At 38.9% G+C, this 16,084-nt stretch overlaps 1 protein-coding gene and 1 long non-coding RNA gene across 7 annotated transcripts in view; one reads left to right on the top strand and one right to left on the bottom strand.

The window, feature by feature from the left end:
* Positions 1-40: 40 nt before the first annotated feature.
* LOC135180517 (uncharacterized) overlaps positions 41-16,084 on the top strand; it is a 23,383-nt gene continuing 7,339 nt past the window's right edge. For 4 of the 6 annotated variants that reach the window (XR_010304473.1, XR_010304471.1, XR_010304472.1 and 1 more), the window contains exons 1-3: positions 4,002-4,047; positions 8,145-8,209; positions 15,192-15,265. This is a non-coding gene — a long non-coding RNA (uncharacterized LOC135180517). Of the gene's footprint in view, positions 149-4,001; positions 4,048-5,923; positions 6,047-8,144; positions 8,210-15,191; positions 15,266-16,084 lie in introns of those variants that run through there. The other 2 variants (XR_010304469.1, XR_010304470.1) reach the window with 2 other exon arrangements.
* Positions 14,600-16,084, bottom strand: part of ERCC4 (ERCC excision repair 4, endonuclease catalytic subunit) — a 13,589-nt gene continuing 12,104 nt past the window's right edge. The window contains exon 11 of the mRNA XM_064152985.1: positions 14,600-15,902. Coding sequence (XP_064009055.1) covers positions 15,169-15,902 — 734 coding nt within the window. The 3' untranslated portion in view covers positions 14,600-15,168. The remainder of the gene's footprint in view (positions 15,903-16,084) is intronic.

The raw sequence follows: 16,084 nt of genomic DNA, 5'->3' as shown, positions 1-16,084 counted from the left end.
CGGCTGCATCCGGGCACTCGCGGCCCTCAGCGCGGCGGCCGTGGCGACGAGTGCGTGGGCCAAGTCTGACGCAAAACGGTGCCCAGGTCGCTCGCCCTGTCCCCTGAGGCGGTGTCCTGCTAGGGCTGTGGCCGCCGCCTGTTCTCAGGTGTGTTCTCCTTCTGCACCTACCTGAATGGTGGCGGGAGGGTCGCGCCCGCCTGGCCCCGTGCCCTGAATGGGGGTGGCAGGGCCCAGTCGAAGGGCCCGGGCTCGGGAGGGATTGCTGTGGCGCTGAGGCGAGCCTGCGGTACACCTCTCCGGGGCGGTTCCCGCTCAGCGCTCCTCCAGGTGCTGCAGTCGCACCAATTCCAAATTCGAAGGAAAACTGGGGGTATGGCTTCAAACTTAGATGGTGCAAACATACATAAGCAAGATGGGACTCGTAGCTCATGTGTTTTTCCTTCAGGCTTAGGTATAAATACCTGAGGTGACAGCTTGATCGAACATCAAGCCAGTCAGGAGGAAAACCCCATCATTTCTTAGAAGAGACTTTAGAAACACGATGTACGCTTGAAAACGTGTGATAGCAAAAAGAAGTCTTCTGCAAGCACAACACGAGCAGCCACGCACACAGTGGTTACTTTGTTGCATGTATTGTGCAACGCGGTGCTTACCGCAGGGACTCTCCAACACCTGGAATTTCTCTAACAGTCCACGAGTATACTGCATCAGGCCTGTCGTTGTGCAGATCTGCTTTTGTTCTGGTTGGTTGTTGGTTGTTTTGTTTTATTGTGGGGTTTTTGTGTTTTTCCGGGGGTTAGTGGTTTTTTTTTTTGGAGAGAGGGGGGATTGTTTTAGCTCACAGAGTAAGAACTGAGCTACCCTTGATGCTATAGTCTTGTTACAGCTCTATCATTCGCAATCTGCTAGTGCCCCGGAGCTTGCAGAATACTACCCTCTGCTTAGGCTACACGGTAACAAAGCAAAACATGTTTCCCTGCTCCGAAGAGTTTTCAGTGCATTTGTTCAGCAGTGGTAGGACACATGCATGAAACTCCATGCGTTTAAAAAACTCCAAACCCTCACTTTTAAATTTCTCATGGTTTTAAAATGATAAACAACATTCTTACATGTTTTATTATAGGCTATTTCTCATGTGGATTGGGAGGGTTATTTGTTTTGCTTTTTAAAGCAGGATACATGTCTTTTACATTCCTTTAGAATACAGCTAGATTTTTGTAAAATCTCAGATACAAATTTAAACCAGCAATGATCTGGAAACTTGTCAATGAACTGTGTAAAGATTTCATTAGAAGCTGTCATTTGTTCCAGATTTACTTCTGTCACCGTTCAAATAAAATAGTTCAGATGGGAGTCTGCTGTTAAAACCAGGAATGTGAACTACAAGTGACTACTCAGTTTAGTGCATAGCATCTAATTAATCAAATGAAGATAGCAAAACAGTTCAGGTGAAATTGAATCAAACTAATTTATATCTGAAATTTCATATTTCTAAGAAAATGGAAAAAAGCTGAGTAGTGGAAGAGAGATTAAGATTTTGGCGCTACTTTGTCATTACATTATTTGGAGAAGGTCCTAAAACTTTGGAAACTGAAGCAGGGGGATTATAAGAAATCAGGTGATGCCTGCTGTGGCCTAATATAATTTTCTCAGACTGAGATAAATGATACTCTACATTCAGAACAAATTATTGCATAAGACCAAACAGGTTTCTGTTAACAAAAAAAGCAGAAAAAGTGACAGATGACTGTAATGGGGAGGTAAGAGACTGATACAGTTCAAAAGAACTGTGCACTGAACAGCTGTTGGAATACCTTTAGTTCCAGGCCTTTTAGCACAACAAATGATTTCCACATTGTCAGGAACTTGTGGAGATAATGCAAAGATGTTTAGAAAGTGATTCTTGTTCTGTTATATTTGTGTTTCAACACAAATCAGGGATTCAACCAATCATAGCTACCTTTATTTTTTTATATTTGGTCTCTAAGGACAAATCAGGGAGGCTTCATTAAGCCATACAATGACCATGCCTAGAACATGCAGAATATCCTTCAAAATTACTAGATATTTGATGCTGCCCTGCCTATAAAATTTTCCAATTATTAATATTTAGGGGGTGAAAAGTTGATATAGATAGTTCTAGGAAAGCAATTCAAGGAGAAAAACACAAATATTTTTTTTTTTCCTGGAAACACCAGTCATCCCTTTGCTACAGAAAAATTATGCTGACAAAGTTCAGTTTGCTTCTTCACCTTTTTTGGTTTTCTTTGTCAGCCAACACATTTGAAAACCAGATGCATAAAAAGATCAGCAGTGATTTCAGGTGACAGGAACATATAAATCATATTTCTGTCTTGTATATAAGAATCAAAGTTACGTGATTGTTGCAGAAATGCAGATCATAGCTTTATAGAGTGTACAGAATATGGGGGAACAAGCAGGGACAAGAATGTTGTGCAAGAGGTGTAAAACCTCTTTCATGTCCCAGTGTAGTGTGGATTATTTTTACTGTGTCAGATGTTGAATTGCCAATTAAGTGACTACAGAGGTATGGACGTGGTTCATATTATGGAATACTTTGACTATTCCATTACAAGAAATACTTCAGAACTCCAAAAACCTGGGAAGAAACAAGAGGCAAAGATGTGTTAAGAGGCTGACATTAAACACATCTATTACTCATTTCTTAAAGGTATTTGTGCTTTTTGAAAGATCATGGCAATACTGTCCAGTGAAAAGGAAGACACATTAAAAGCAGCAAACTACTTGAAAACAATTTCTCACATAAAATCAGTGTCTGGAAAGTGTCCAGCTCTACACAATAGGTCTTGTCTTGTGCGCACCACCTTTCCTGTCTTGAGCATGAACATACACAGCACTTCCTTCTTACTACAGAAAAGTCCAACTATGGCACTTGGCTTTTGCCTCCAAGAATATCACTGAGCTCTATGTTCTCTTTCTCACAATAGAATCACAGGATCACAGAATTAACCAGGTTGGAAAAGACCTTTGAGATCACCCAGTAACCTATGTCTTCTAATTAACTTCTAATTAACCAAGTGCCTCATCCAGTGTCCTTTTGAATACCTCCAGGGATGGTGACTTCACCACTTCCCCAGGCAGACCATTCCAATGGGCAATCACTCTTTCAGTGAACAGTTTCTTCTAATGTCCAGCCTAAACCTGCCCTGGCACAGTTTGAGACTGTGTCCTCTTGTTCTGTCACTGCGTACCTGAGAGAATAGATCAACTCCCACCTGGCTACAACCTCCTTTCAGGTAGTTGTAGAGAGCAATATGAGGTCTGCCCTGAGCCTCTTTGTCTACAGGCTGAACAGCCCTAGCTCCCACAGTCTCTCCTCATAGAACTTGTTCAGCAGGCCCATCACCAGCCTCATTGTCCTTCTCTGGACATGTTCAAGCACCTCAATATCTTTCTTAAATTGAGGGCCCTGGAACTGGACACAGTACTCAAGGTGTAGCCTAAACAGTGCTGAGTGCAGGGGCAGAATGACTTCCCTGGTCCTGCTGGTCACACTCTTCCTGATACAGGCCAGGATGCCATTGGCCTTCTTGGGCTCCTGAGCACTCTGCTGGCTCATATTCAGTGAGCTATTGATCAGTACCCCCAGGTCCCTCTCTGCCTGGCTGCTCTCTAGCCACTCTGCCCCCAGCCTGTAACACTGAATGGGGTTGTTATGGCTAAAGTGCAGAACCCAGCATTTGGACTTGTTAAAACTCATGGTATTGGACTGTGCTCATCTATCCAGCCTGTCCAGGTCCCTCTGCAGTGCTCTCCTACCCTCTAACAGATCGACACATACTCCCAACTTGGTGTCATCTGCAAACTTACTGATGCTGGACTGAATATTCTCATTCAGATCATCAGTGAAGATATTAAACAGGACAGGGCCCAGCATAAGAAACAGAGGTAGAGTGATTTTGACTGCTAGAGTCATTCTGCTGTTCGAAAAGATGAGCCTAACTCTCCTGTTCCTTTCAGAACAGTGTCCTCCTGTTAGAAACCACTGAACATGGAAAGCAGGTAAATTACACAATACCAGCATTTTAAGATCCCAATAACGTTTGTTGTGATCTAAAACCAATATATATTCAGTCATGCAGTTGTAAGCTGTATAATTTAGGCAAGGATTGTTTATTTACTGAAACAATGCAAGAAAATTTTCAGAAATTATTCAGAAACTGCAGCTGCTTTTCAGTTCTAGTATAGGCTTTATATAAAGATGTGGATTGCTATAGAGATGTAACTGCTGTTTTCAGCTTTATTAACAAAGACAAATCATAATTTAAAACATACAATAAAAGTATTCTGTAATTAATTTTAAATTAGCACAAGAATGATCAAGTTCAGCCATACAGTTTTGTGTGGTTTTACACAACTGATTCATGTGAAACACAAGCAGTAGTGATATCATCAGTGTACTTGTCTGAGATGTCTCTGTAAAAATCTTACACGTGACACCTTAATGTAATTTGATTTTTTTTCTAAAAGCTTTCCATCAATTATTTTCTCAAGCATACTGGGGAAGAGAAAGAGAGTTTATTATGTGTCTTCTAGATCGATGTGTCTAGAGGACACAATGTGTCAATGAAGGTGGATAAGAAGATGCTGGTGTTCAGAAATGAGAATGTCTTGCCATCACTGCTGTCTGTATATAGAACTTCATATGAACCTGCTGTTAATGTGATAACCAGCACATCCAACTGACTAATTATCAATAATAACTCGCTACTGTTGTTTACGGGAAAACTTTCTTCCAGTGCCTATGTTCTGTAGGTTTTCTAAGTCTGTTTTCATTTCCTGATACATAAATGTTTGGAAACTATATACAAAACACCTGCTAGCTTTCTGGGAAGGCAGTTCATATACACCACCATGTGAAGCCACATCCTGTATAAACTCCAGCAAAGAATTTTAAAAAAGTTAGTGTACATTTTCAAGTGGAGTTTTTTTTTTTTTGTTATCCTAATCTTCAGGTGTTAGGAAATTAATTTGTGACATCCTTCTCAAGCAAGCACTTGAGGCCTGTATCTGCTAACACAAATAACTGAAGTATTTAATTTAAAACATAGCCAAATGTACGCTGTTTTACAGACAGGCTTTTATTCATAGGTTACCTTGCCAACCACTATTAGCACCCACTGAGATTAAGTGTATCATACAGTTACACCTCCTTACAAACAAATGCCCTTTCAATGAATTCTGTTAAACAGAACAAATTTCTGTTGTCGTTATTTATAGACATCAGAATGTCTAGGAGCTCTTAAGAATTTTTTGGATGCTGTTTCATAATGTGCTTGATATATACTTCCATTGAAGCACTGAAAAAAACATGTTTATATTAATAAAAAATAAATTTCTGTGCATTAAATTAATAATTAACCATTTCAGAGAATTTATGTCAATCTGCCTTTACCCAGGAGCACCTGTGGACCACTCTGGGCTTTTTCCTGTTCAGGCTGCATTTAGTACAAAGGGTATCAGGTTTTTTGTTTGGCACAAGTATTTACTGAATGATTAACCTTCAGGGGGTTTAATTACAAGTTATTAGAGTTCAGATGCTAAGAAAAGCTTTTTATAAGACATGTTCACTGCTCCAGGTATTCTTGTCAGAAAGTAGTTCCAGTTCTTCCAGCGTATCTATGGAGCATTGGAGCTAACTAACATTGGAGCTCAAGAAAAGATCAAGTACAGGATACAACTGCAGAAAATGCTGGAATTTAGGAAATGCTGAGATGTCTAAATCTCCTAGGTTAGCACAGCCTGCTCTCACAAGCTCCCCTCTCTCCTCACATAGATGGTAGGGAAAGTAACACAATATCTGGGTTGAGGTAAAGAACCAAGATACGGGGTTTTACTGGAGCTGATCCAATGCACAATGACCTGAGCCTATTTGCAGAAAAGCACAGCAAAATGCAGAAGCAGCAGCAGAAATCAGTGACCCTCACCCTGAGCCACAGCCATCCCAGCAGAAAAGACCAGTGACCCAAAACCTGAAAACTGGAAGCAGCACCTGGAACAGGTAGCCTCTGACATTACAATTTGAACTTCAAGCCCCAGATTCAATCCATGACACTCTCCAGCCTTCTAAGTAATCTATGTCATGCCCAACAGCAATTAACTCATAATTTTCCAGTGTCAGGGCAGATGTCCAGGCAGTATTCTTGGAAGAGATCTGTATTGATCTGGACAAAACCTAATGGTTAATTAATACTCATTCTGTTTAACCAAGTGTCCTGGATTTGGTTGGGATCAGGTTCTGGGCAGTGAGCAATTGCATGGTATATTGCTTGCTTTATATACTCCATTATTAAGTATGATTGTTATTATTACTTCTCTCCTTGTGTTGTCCTTTTAAACAGTTCTTATCTCAAACTTTTCCTTCTGATTGTCTTCCCCATCCCACCGAGGCAGGGAAAGAGTGAGCAAGCTGCCCTGTGGTGTTTAGTTGGTGGCTGTCACCGTGACAGTGAGTTTACCAGTGTAGTGTGTGAAGTGCAGACCCATGGGAGCTAATTGTGGGTTATTAGTAGCCCACAGCTTGTGAAAGATCCTGAACCCTTTGTAATTGCTTCTCTTAAGTCTTTAAGAATGAGGATTCCTGAAATTTCAGGTCATGCATGTTAGCTTTTGAGGAGTAGCTCTTTGCAGTGATGATGTTTGGTATGAGTTTGGAATGTTGGCAGCCAGCCCTTTACTTCTAATTAAATGAGAGAGATAATTTCTCACACAGAGAGGTAGCTGATTTAATTTATTTTTTTGTCAGAATGCCCAGAGTATCAAATGGGTGTCGGATCATTGGAACAACATTCTTAGTACAGATTGAAAAAATTAATATAATTAATTCACCACCACCACAGGAAAAGTTCTGGGATTTTGTTTATGCAGATGACGAATATCCAACCCCAAATGTATGGTATCCATACCTTTCCCAAAATGCAGATTCAGTTTCTCGTGTAAAGCTCAAGCCTGAGAGGCAAAAAGTACGTCGATACATGGGAGACGGAGGCTCTGCTAATTTCTCATTGGTGACTGGAGAGTCCAGGGGCTACTTGTCCCAGGTAGTAATTGAGATCTTTTCACAGGGGATGCAGGTATCTTATCGCTCATGTTATTTTGCTCTAGAGCTTTTTGAAACAGAGTTACAATGAAAGCTTGGCAAAAGAACAGTTTGGAATGTAAAAATAGCGAAATGTGCGGAGGCTGCTGTTCATTTTGTAAGTCAAAGCTTGTGACTAAAGAATGCTGCTTAGCAACAGATGGGGGAAATCTGAAGGTGATCAAATAATTTTTGCACTCCTTGCAAATTAATTATTCATGTTCGTCCTACCTTTTAAGCACCATCCTTTTCATGTCCCTGTTCTGCTTGTTCCTTGGGACTGTGTGACAGGCTTAGTCGTGGAACCCAGTTTTATCATCACCCATGCTGATGCAACTGTGACTCAGCTGCAGAGCTCTAGCTCAGTTCTGTCTCATTGTGCTGTACATAACATGTACTTTCCTCATTGTATACCTCAGTGGCTGATAAAGCCACCTAAAAAAAACCAGAAACAATATGTAAATAGACACTAGTAAAAAGAACAAATGCAGTATAAAAAAATATTATCTTGCTATCTGATTTTTAGAAACACTACACTTTGTTACATGTCATACTTGTTTGAAACAGTGTGCACACTGGTGGTCTTCAAGTATTCCTGTTACTAACACTGGGGTAGTCTTGATGAGCAGACAGTCTGCTGCATGAGTACATTCCTGAGGGATATTACTTGTTATATATAATGGGTACAGTAAGCTATGTATACTATGTTTGCAAGATAGATATTTGAATGCTGTATTACTACAAACAGATTTTGGTATCTATGGGAAATCATTCAGTGTCAGCCCCAGTTTTGTGCTCTTGTGTTAACAGATCACTTGTAAGGTGGAGCAGAAGTTAATAAGCAGTCACACATGTTTAACCTTTACAAGCAATGAAAGGCCTGAGAAATACTATTTCTTAGCATGCTCATGAAAGGAAGTAGAGATAGGATCTAAGCTGCTGATTTGTGAATAACTGAATGTCTAATTTAGTGTTTACTGTATTTGCTAATCATCTTGTTTGCTGCCATTTTTATTTACAGTTAAAATAGTCTGGTGTATGGATTAATTGCCTGCATTTGAAGAAAAACTTCTGATTGCTAAAAAGGTACATTATAAGAACTGTTAAATAATTAAATAATATATAGCTAGTGCTGTACACATAGGTTTTCACCTGATGCAAAAGCATTTGTCTATGAAGAAGACACAGGATACAGGTCTCTGCTAAAAGACTTTATCTTTCTCCTTCTCTTTTCTGGATTGCATGAGCATTTCTTTCTCACAATTTCCTCTCTTCCTTTGTTAAAGTTGATTAAAGAGTTCTCATTTCTATGCAATCTATTTTATACAGAATGTATAAGGTGTCTAGATCCTCCAGTTGGCATATAAACACACTTGAAAAAGCCCATCATATAGCTGCTAATTTGAGCTTCCAAATTAAAGGTTTGGATGTTCAGTTAAGATGCAATTAGTTGAAAATGAGTCATTATGTACCAAAATCCCAGTGTCAGCTTTGAAAGTTAAGCTTATGACGAAATAAGACATTTAAAAATTGAAGTTATGACTGCATTCTATTTTAATTTCTCAGCCTAACTTCTCCACAATCCTTTCTACTTATACATTATTTCTTAGCACACAACAGGAAATTAAGTCCACATGAGCCTTTTAGATAAATAAAATCAGTTCATAACTGTTTTGGCCCAAATCCTAGTTTGGAATCTGCCAGTTTAGCAGTATAACCCTAACAATAAGGGTCAAGCTAATTACACTTGCTTAGAAATCCAGATTTTCTCAGTCTGAGATGGGTCTTGCTTGCCAGCCTGAACTTCTCTATGATATTTCAAATTCACTCATTGAACAAGGACTTGAACTGAATTAAGTATAGCTGCAAACCAGAAACATCTTGATTCTTGACTGTATACTTCCACTTAATCCCCAGCTTTCCTCTCTGTAGACATTCACTTACCAAAAATAAGACTTTTACATTTTACAGTTAATAAATAGCATCTCAAAAAGAAATTCATCTCCAGATTGGTTAGAATCCTTGATCCAGTTTTAGGATTTGAACTGCTAACAGATTTTAACTCAACAAACTGTCCAAGACTTGACTTAATGTGCAGAATGCTTAGTTCTTGAAATATTCTAGTGTTCCTAAAACGGCATCCAGATAATGGCTCTTAACCTTTAGACAATGAAATAATTTCAAAGAAACACAAAACCCAACAAAGGAGAGGAGACAGCTCTGACTTGCAGACATGATCTTAGCTGACTGTTCTGGGAATGATCTTCAGAATTACCTCATTATTTATTCTTGGTGCAGTCCACCAATTAAACAAACAGTTTTATATATAGAAACAGGGATGGGCTTAGCTTACTTTTTCAGGGTCATTTTCAGAGACATGGACAGTGAAGATGTGCAGGCTCATATTACCCAACAGAGCAGATACTCTGTGCCTGTGCCCGTATGTGTGTGTGCAAATGTGTATGTGTAACATTACGTGCTATCAGCAAAGAGGTTCAAGATTTTCATTGTAGTGGTATAGCTAAAGGTGATCTGAACATTGACTTGCTAGCCACTTCTGTGTTAGGCATGTCTCTCTTCTCCAGCTAGTGGTCATAACAATGCTTTCAGACTGCAGGCATTAGAAATGTGTGATATTCTGTAGACTAGAGAAAATGAGCTCCTCAATTCAAAAGAGATGTTGAGATACTGGTATGTGTCCAGAGAAGGGCGACAAAGCTGGTGAGAGGCCTGGAACACAGCCCTGTGAGGAGAGGCTGAGGGAGCTGGGGTTGCTTAGCCTGGAGAAGAGCAGGCTCAGCGGTGACCTCATTGCTGCCTACAACTACCTGAAGAGAGGCTGTAGCCAGGTGGGGGGTCAGTCTCTTCTCCCAGGCAACTAGCAGCAGAACAAGGAGACAGAGTCTCAAGTTGTGCTGGGGGAGGTCTAGGCTAGATGTTAGGAGGAAGTTCTTGCCAGAGAGAGTGATTTGCCATTGGAATGGGCTGCCCAGGGAGATAGTGCAGTTGCTGTCCCTGGAGGTGTTTAAAAAAAATACTGGCTGAGGCACTTAGTGCCATGGTCTAGTTGACTGGATAGGGCTGGGTTGGATACATTGGACCAGATTATTTTGGAGGTCTCTTCCAACCTGCTTGATTCTATGTTCTGTGAGCCAGAGAAATTGTGGATGGATACACTCTAGAATGCATCTGTAACAAATGAAACAAATGGGTTACATAGATTTTAACAGTTGGAATCAAGTAAAAGTTTAACGCAAATATATGTTGAACTGTAAAGACCAGAACTCTTTCCAACAATTAACATTCACAGATTTTAAAGACGAAGCAGGAATTGTATCTTGATAATGGAAAGAGAGAGATGGAGGGATTTCATTAAAGAAAAACTAGATGAAAGTAGGAGACATGGTGTTAATATTCTCACTGTTGCAGACCTCCTAAGTCCTGATAGAAATGATTATGCATAGAATGCGAGTTTTTGCAGGCTCTAGAAACTTGCCAGTTGCATTACTGCAATGTGTTGAAAGGGCCATGAGATGTAAATGCCGCAAGAAAATTTGCAATTTCTGCTATCCATGTGTAAGATCCAAGAATTCCACTTTGAAAGATTTGCAGGACTGAGAATAATTTATAAAATCAACTGATTCTACTTTTATTGTAACTATATTTGGCCTGGGTTTAATCTGTTAAAAAGAAATTCAAGACAAAACTGGAAATTACATGTCACAAGAACTGCCAGCTTGCAGCTCTGTACTTTCTCTGTCAGTGCACTACATTTTTGCTGAGAGCCTCTGGATATTAAGTACTGGACAAGGGTCCAGTGCAGCCAGCCTGCAAAGAACTCAATGTTCTCAGAAACTGTAGTTGCTTACAAGTTTTAGCAGTATTTAAGCAACATTCTTGAAAGGAAACAAATGGGCAAGAATACAGACAGATACTGGTGGGATAAGAGAAGTGAAAAATGAATGAGACAATTCCAGGAGAAAAATAGAAGAAAGATAAAAGTTGAATGAAGAATCTGAGAATAATGCAAACAGCATCAAGAAAAAAATTACTAAGAATTGCAAGACTTTGCTTCAAGTCAGTGTTAAATGGTGCTGTGGCTATGATACACCAGCCTGCATTGCAGTTGAACATTCCTGATGTCTGTGGAACCTATGACATTGCATTCACCCAAGAGGATGTTCAGAAGAGGGATGATAATGTCCATGTCCCACTGCATACACTAATGGGAACTGAGTAGCTGTACGTAACTCAACTTAGAACTGTGTGGCATAGTTTTAGGGGAGCTGAAATGCAGTGATGCCAAGTTGCTGCATTATGTGCCAATTTCACTGGGCAAACTGGGCATTGAATGATTTGGGAGATAACTCTGTGTTTGGAATTTGAACATTCCTGAGGGCAATGTGTCATAGGCACTGAAGGTAGAGAAATCAGAGCTGTTTCACTGAATCTACAGATGTAAATTTGTTTATCTTCTTGCATATCCAATTACATAATATTTCAGTGTATACTTGTGAGCTTTCTGAGTTAGGGTTGTATTTGGAGTCTCAACAAGCAAAAACTTAGGAAAGATAGCCATTAAAAAAGGTAAATTGGTTACAGATCTATTTTTGCCACCTGACTAGAGTCTTTTCAAAAACAAAAAGAAAAGATAAAAATGAGAATGGTCTAAGAGTGGTTCTAAGAGTGCACTGCAGAATAACAATGTCAGTTGTTTCATAGCTGTAGCCCATTGCTCTTTCATAGTAATGATAAAGGAAAAAAAGAAGTAATGTTGAGTGACAGAAGACCCTAGAAATTAAATCTATGCTGTTATTTGCAGAGGGAGTCTCTTCCAAAGAGAAACGTGGGAAAATGCAAGTTAAGGAAATAGTGTCTATTTGCCCCAGATTTAATATTCATGGGAAGACTGCTTTATAGCAGTCCTGGATTCAGATAATTTTGCCATGCTGTAAAACAAAAACAAAAAACCCACACTAAAATTAGTATGTAAGCATGCCCATTTTGATATATCACAGCAACATCTTCTGTTTAGACAACACATCACCACAGCAACGCAGGAGCCCTGGTTATCCTTACTAAGTTCAATAAGACTGAAGAATTCACCTCTTAGCTAAGTATTGGCTAGCTAAGCTGCTGAACATTTCTTCCCTTTTTCCAAGACTGTGTGGCTATTTTTTGCTTTTAATTTGTTGTGGAGAACCTTGTATAATACAGAGCAAAACTCAAGTGAAAAAACAGCCAGCCTATTTGTATTGAAAATTCTGAACTCTTCACAAAAATGGCACTGAACCTTTGAAGCATTTGAGTATTCCCTTGCACAGCCTTATTGAAACATTCAGTCATGTACTTTCTTGCAATAGAGAGGGCAACCAACTCTAGCACTTGTGAACTGCGAGTGAGCGAAACTGGAAAAAGATGTTATGGTCTTTGGAAAGGAAAGAAAGGAGAAAGCGAGGTAAAGGTTGTCAACTTCCAGAAAGCAAATTTTTATGAACTCTCAGAACTTTCTTTAAGGTCACATGGAAGGAAAGCTTGATGAAAAAGAAGCTACAGATACTGCCACAGAATAGACAGAGTAAATAAGGACAATGCACAGCAGCTTTACTTGCTTCTAGGACTAAACACAAAATGTAAACTTGGCTATCTGGTTAACATTGTGATGGAAGAGAAGTATAGTGTGAATACATAGTAACAAAGTCAGAAAGTCAAGGCACAGACCGAAATTAAGTAGCAATAAATATCAAAGGAAAGCATTTTCAAATATGATAAGCTCCCAAATTTAAGACAGTATGTTATTTTATATAGTTTTTTAATAAAAACCCACAAAACATCAAGCAATGACAGGAAGGTACAAAATTTTATTGCTGTTGGTGAAAGCAAGCTATGAACACCATAAGGCCAGGGAACATATTCAGAGGATTTTCATCATTCACTCAGGCATGCTGTTGCATCTGCATACAGGCAGACTCTTTGGCTTGGGTATTTGAGAGTTAAGTGACTTGAGGAGAAATCTCTTCCACCTTTGTTCAGAGTTTGTACCTATTGCCCCAGAAGGTCACACCACTAACTTACAACCTAATCTAATACAGAAAACAGCAAATCACAAATAAGCAACAAGAATTTACAACACTGCTACTTGTGGTTGTTTGAAGAAAGAGCCAAATCCTGCACTGAAAAAAAACCAACCCCAACAAGCCAATAAAAAACCCTTACAAAACTCCATATATATAAACAAAAAGCAATTTAATCTTGATATTTAGCAAGTATTATTTAATTGCATTGTGTGATTTTGATCTACATAAAGCTAACTTCAAAATCTTTTCATATAACCCTTCATTTTTCACCTTATACAAATACAAGCAAAGAAAGTATACACTGGCAAAGCTGAGAGGCAATACCAACAAATCAAACCATAGTTCCTATAACATATTAGTGAGGCATTCTCAACCCTCAAAGTTTCTGACATAATTGCTTTGAATGAGCAAAATTCTCATGGAAAGACTTTTTATATTACTGAAATAAATTAGAATGTAGGGTGATAGAAAGTCAAATATCTGGATTATAAACCCCACACCAAAAATAAAAACATCCTGATAGCAATAAAGCCAAATGAGAAAAACCCAACCCAATTTTAAGCTTGTTATGGATGTATTTATTACTGAAATCTGCATCTGCAGGAAAATGTTCTCTTAGAAAACCTGGCACAGCTCAGTCCTAGACTATAAGTTAACAAATTCATAATCCATACTTCAAAAACATAGGAAACATTAAACCTGAAAGTGCAGAGTGGTTTTTACTGAACCTGAAGATATAAAATCAATATTTTCTCCTTTAATAATGGAGATGGTATTGATCTGCTGTGAGCATTAGAATTGTATAAATAAATATGTGCAAGTCATTATAAAGATTTTCTCAACAGCTAATGTATATCTATTGTCATGTAATGACACAGAACCAACCCTTTTGGCAGTTTATTACATACTTGTCACATGAAAGTTTAGTGTAGAATGTGTTTTTAATACTATACCATTCACAAACTATCAAAAGAATTACTTTTCTGTGGTTTATGCTACATAGACGTTGACTGAATTTATTAACAGATGGTCTATTTATGATATTACAATAAAAGTGCAATAGGATGAAGACAGAAGACAATACTGGAAGGACTGTCAATGATTTTTAAAAACTTCACTTAGAAAACTACTGCATTTTAACAGAGGAAACGTGCTCTGGTAGAAAGGAATAGTCCCAAAGGCTCACCTGGATTTTTCACTTTCAAGTGAGTGAGGTTAAAAAGACATCAAAACTGATTGAAAAAACAGCATCTTAAAAGTGGAAGTAAGGCACACTGAGAAGCTGTATTGGGCCACCACAGAATCTCTATTAATAGAGTCTGACCAAAGGAATGCACTTTGTAAAATCGAGCAAGCCAGAGTGGAATGTCAAAAAAGAAGGGTAACTGCTAGCAAAGTAAGAAAATAATGTAGAACAGTTTACTGTAGCTTATGATGATGTTCTAAAATTCAAAATTGAGTTCAAGTCTGTTCTCTTAAACAAACTGCTGACAAAAGACCATGATGTGCTTTGAACAGCTCCATCACTGTCAGTCGAAAACCAGTAGTTTCCTGAGAGTAAGATGTTAATAAAAATGGCAAAAGCAAGCGATGTATCATGCAGCAGGTCACACATACCAGCCAAAACACAATACCTTTCTGGCTTTATTTTCCAAAGAACACACTTTTATCAGTTAGTCTTAGCATTCTTACAGACTTGGTGAAGAATTTAGTTCGTTCAGTGATATAGTTTGTTAAAGTGCTGTAGAAAGACTAAAAATAATTCACATTTTCCTATTAAAAACATTTCTTATTCCTCTTGAAACTTGTCTTCAGTAATAATTAACTCATGTGTTAAAACTGAGGGAACAGCATTAGCAAGAAACAGTTGGTTACCTTAGAGGGCATTTATTAAAGTATTTCATGTAGTCTGGCAAAGTAATGAGCACAAGGAGCTTATCTGAGTCCTGTGTTGAACACTCTCATTAATCATCTTTTGCTTTTTCCTTTAGCTACTGCCTCTTTGTAGGACATGTGAATAAAGTCAAAGAGCTGTGTGGCATTGGCAGCATTGCCCAAAATTTTGGTGAGCTCATCCTTTGACAGCGTCACTAGCTCTGCAATGCTTTTAACGTGGTTCATTACGGAATGGCAGTTTTTTGCATTAATACCTGGCATTTTCAACAGAAAGTCCTGAGGACCAGGGTTATACTTGTCTGACTCTGGAAGAATTTCAGAATCTGCTGTGATGGCCATTGCGGTCTCTGCATCAGGTTGAGGGTGGTTTTGTTTTAACTCTTCAAACAGCTCGGCAGTAGCATGGGGAGAGGGACACCACAGGATACGTAACTTTGGGAAATGGAGAGTAAGAAGGGTTATTTTAGAAGTGATGTCATTACTGGAAATTTCCTGTTGTAGAGAGCCTCGTGGAATCAACGAGAAAGGTTTGTTAGAATCAAATTCAATCAGGAGAATCGGTCGCTTATAGTAACGAGACATCGAAACGCACTGTGCATACAGTCTTCCATTATTTAAGGAACCAATCAGATCACTGATACTTTTGCGCTCCACGCAGATATCAGGAGTTAAAATATAATCTCCAACTTCTAAAGTGACAGGCTCAATGTCAATACCACGACGATGGATCAGTGACGGGAGCTCACTGCGGAATTCCCGCATATCCACTATTATAGTTTGCTGAATGCTCTTCTGCTCCTGGCCACCTGAAGTACAAAACATGCAGAGTTAACCTAATGCTCATGACCTGCTGCAGAGTTTTCCTGTGTACTGTCAATGCTGCGCTAATGGATAGGCTTCACATCTCAAACTGTATCTCAAATTCATCCATATCATAGATCCAGACTTAACTTCATTTTTCACCACTAAAAAGAAAATCGGTTGCTTA

This window comes from Pogoniulus pusillus, chromosome 13, assembly GCF_015220805.1.
Source record: "Pogoniulus pusillus isolate bPogPus1 chromosome 13, bPogPus1.pri, whole genome shotgun sequence".
Lineage (NCBI taxonomy): Eukaryota > Metazoa > Chordata > Aves > Piciformes > Lybiidae > Pogoniulus > Pogoniulus pusillus.
The sequence above is the reverse complement of the archived record's forward strand: the minus strand, read 5'-3'. Positions and strand labels throughout refer to the sequence as shown.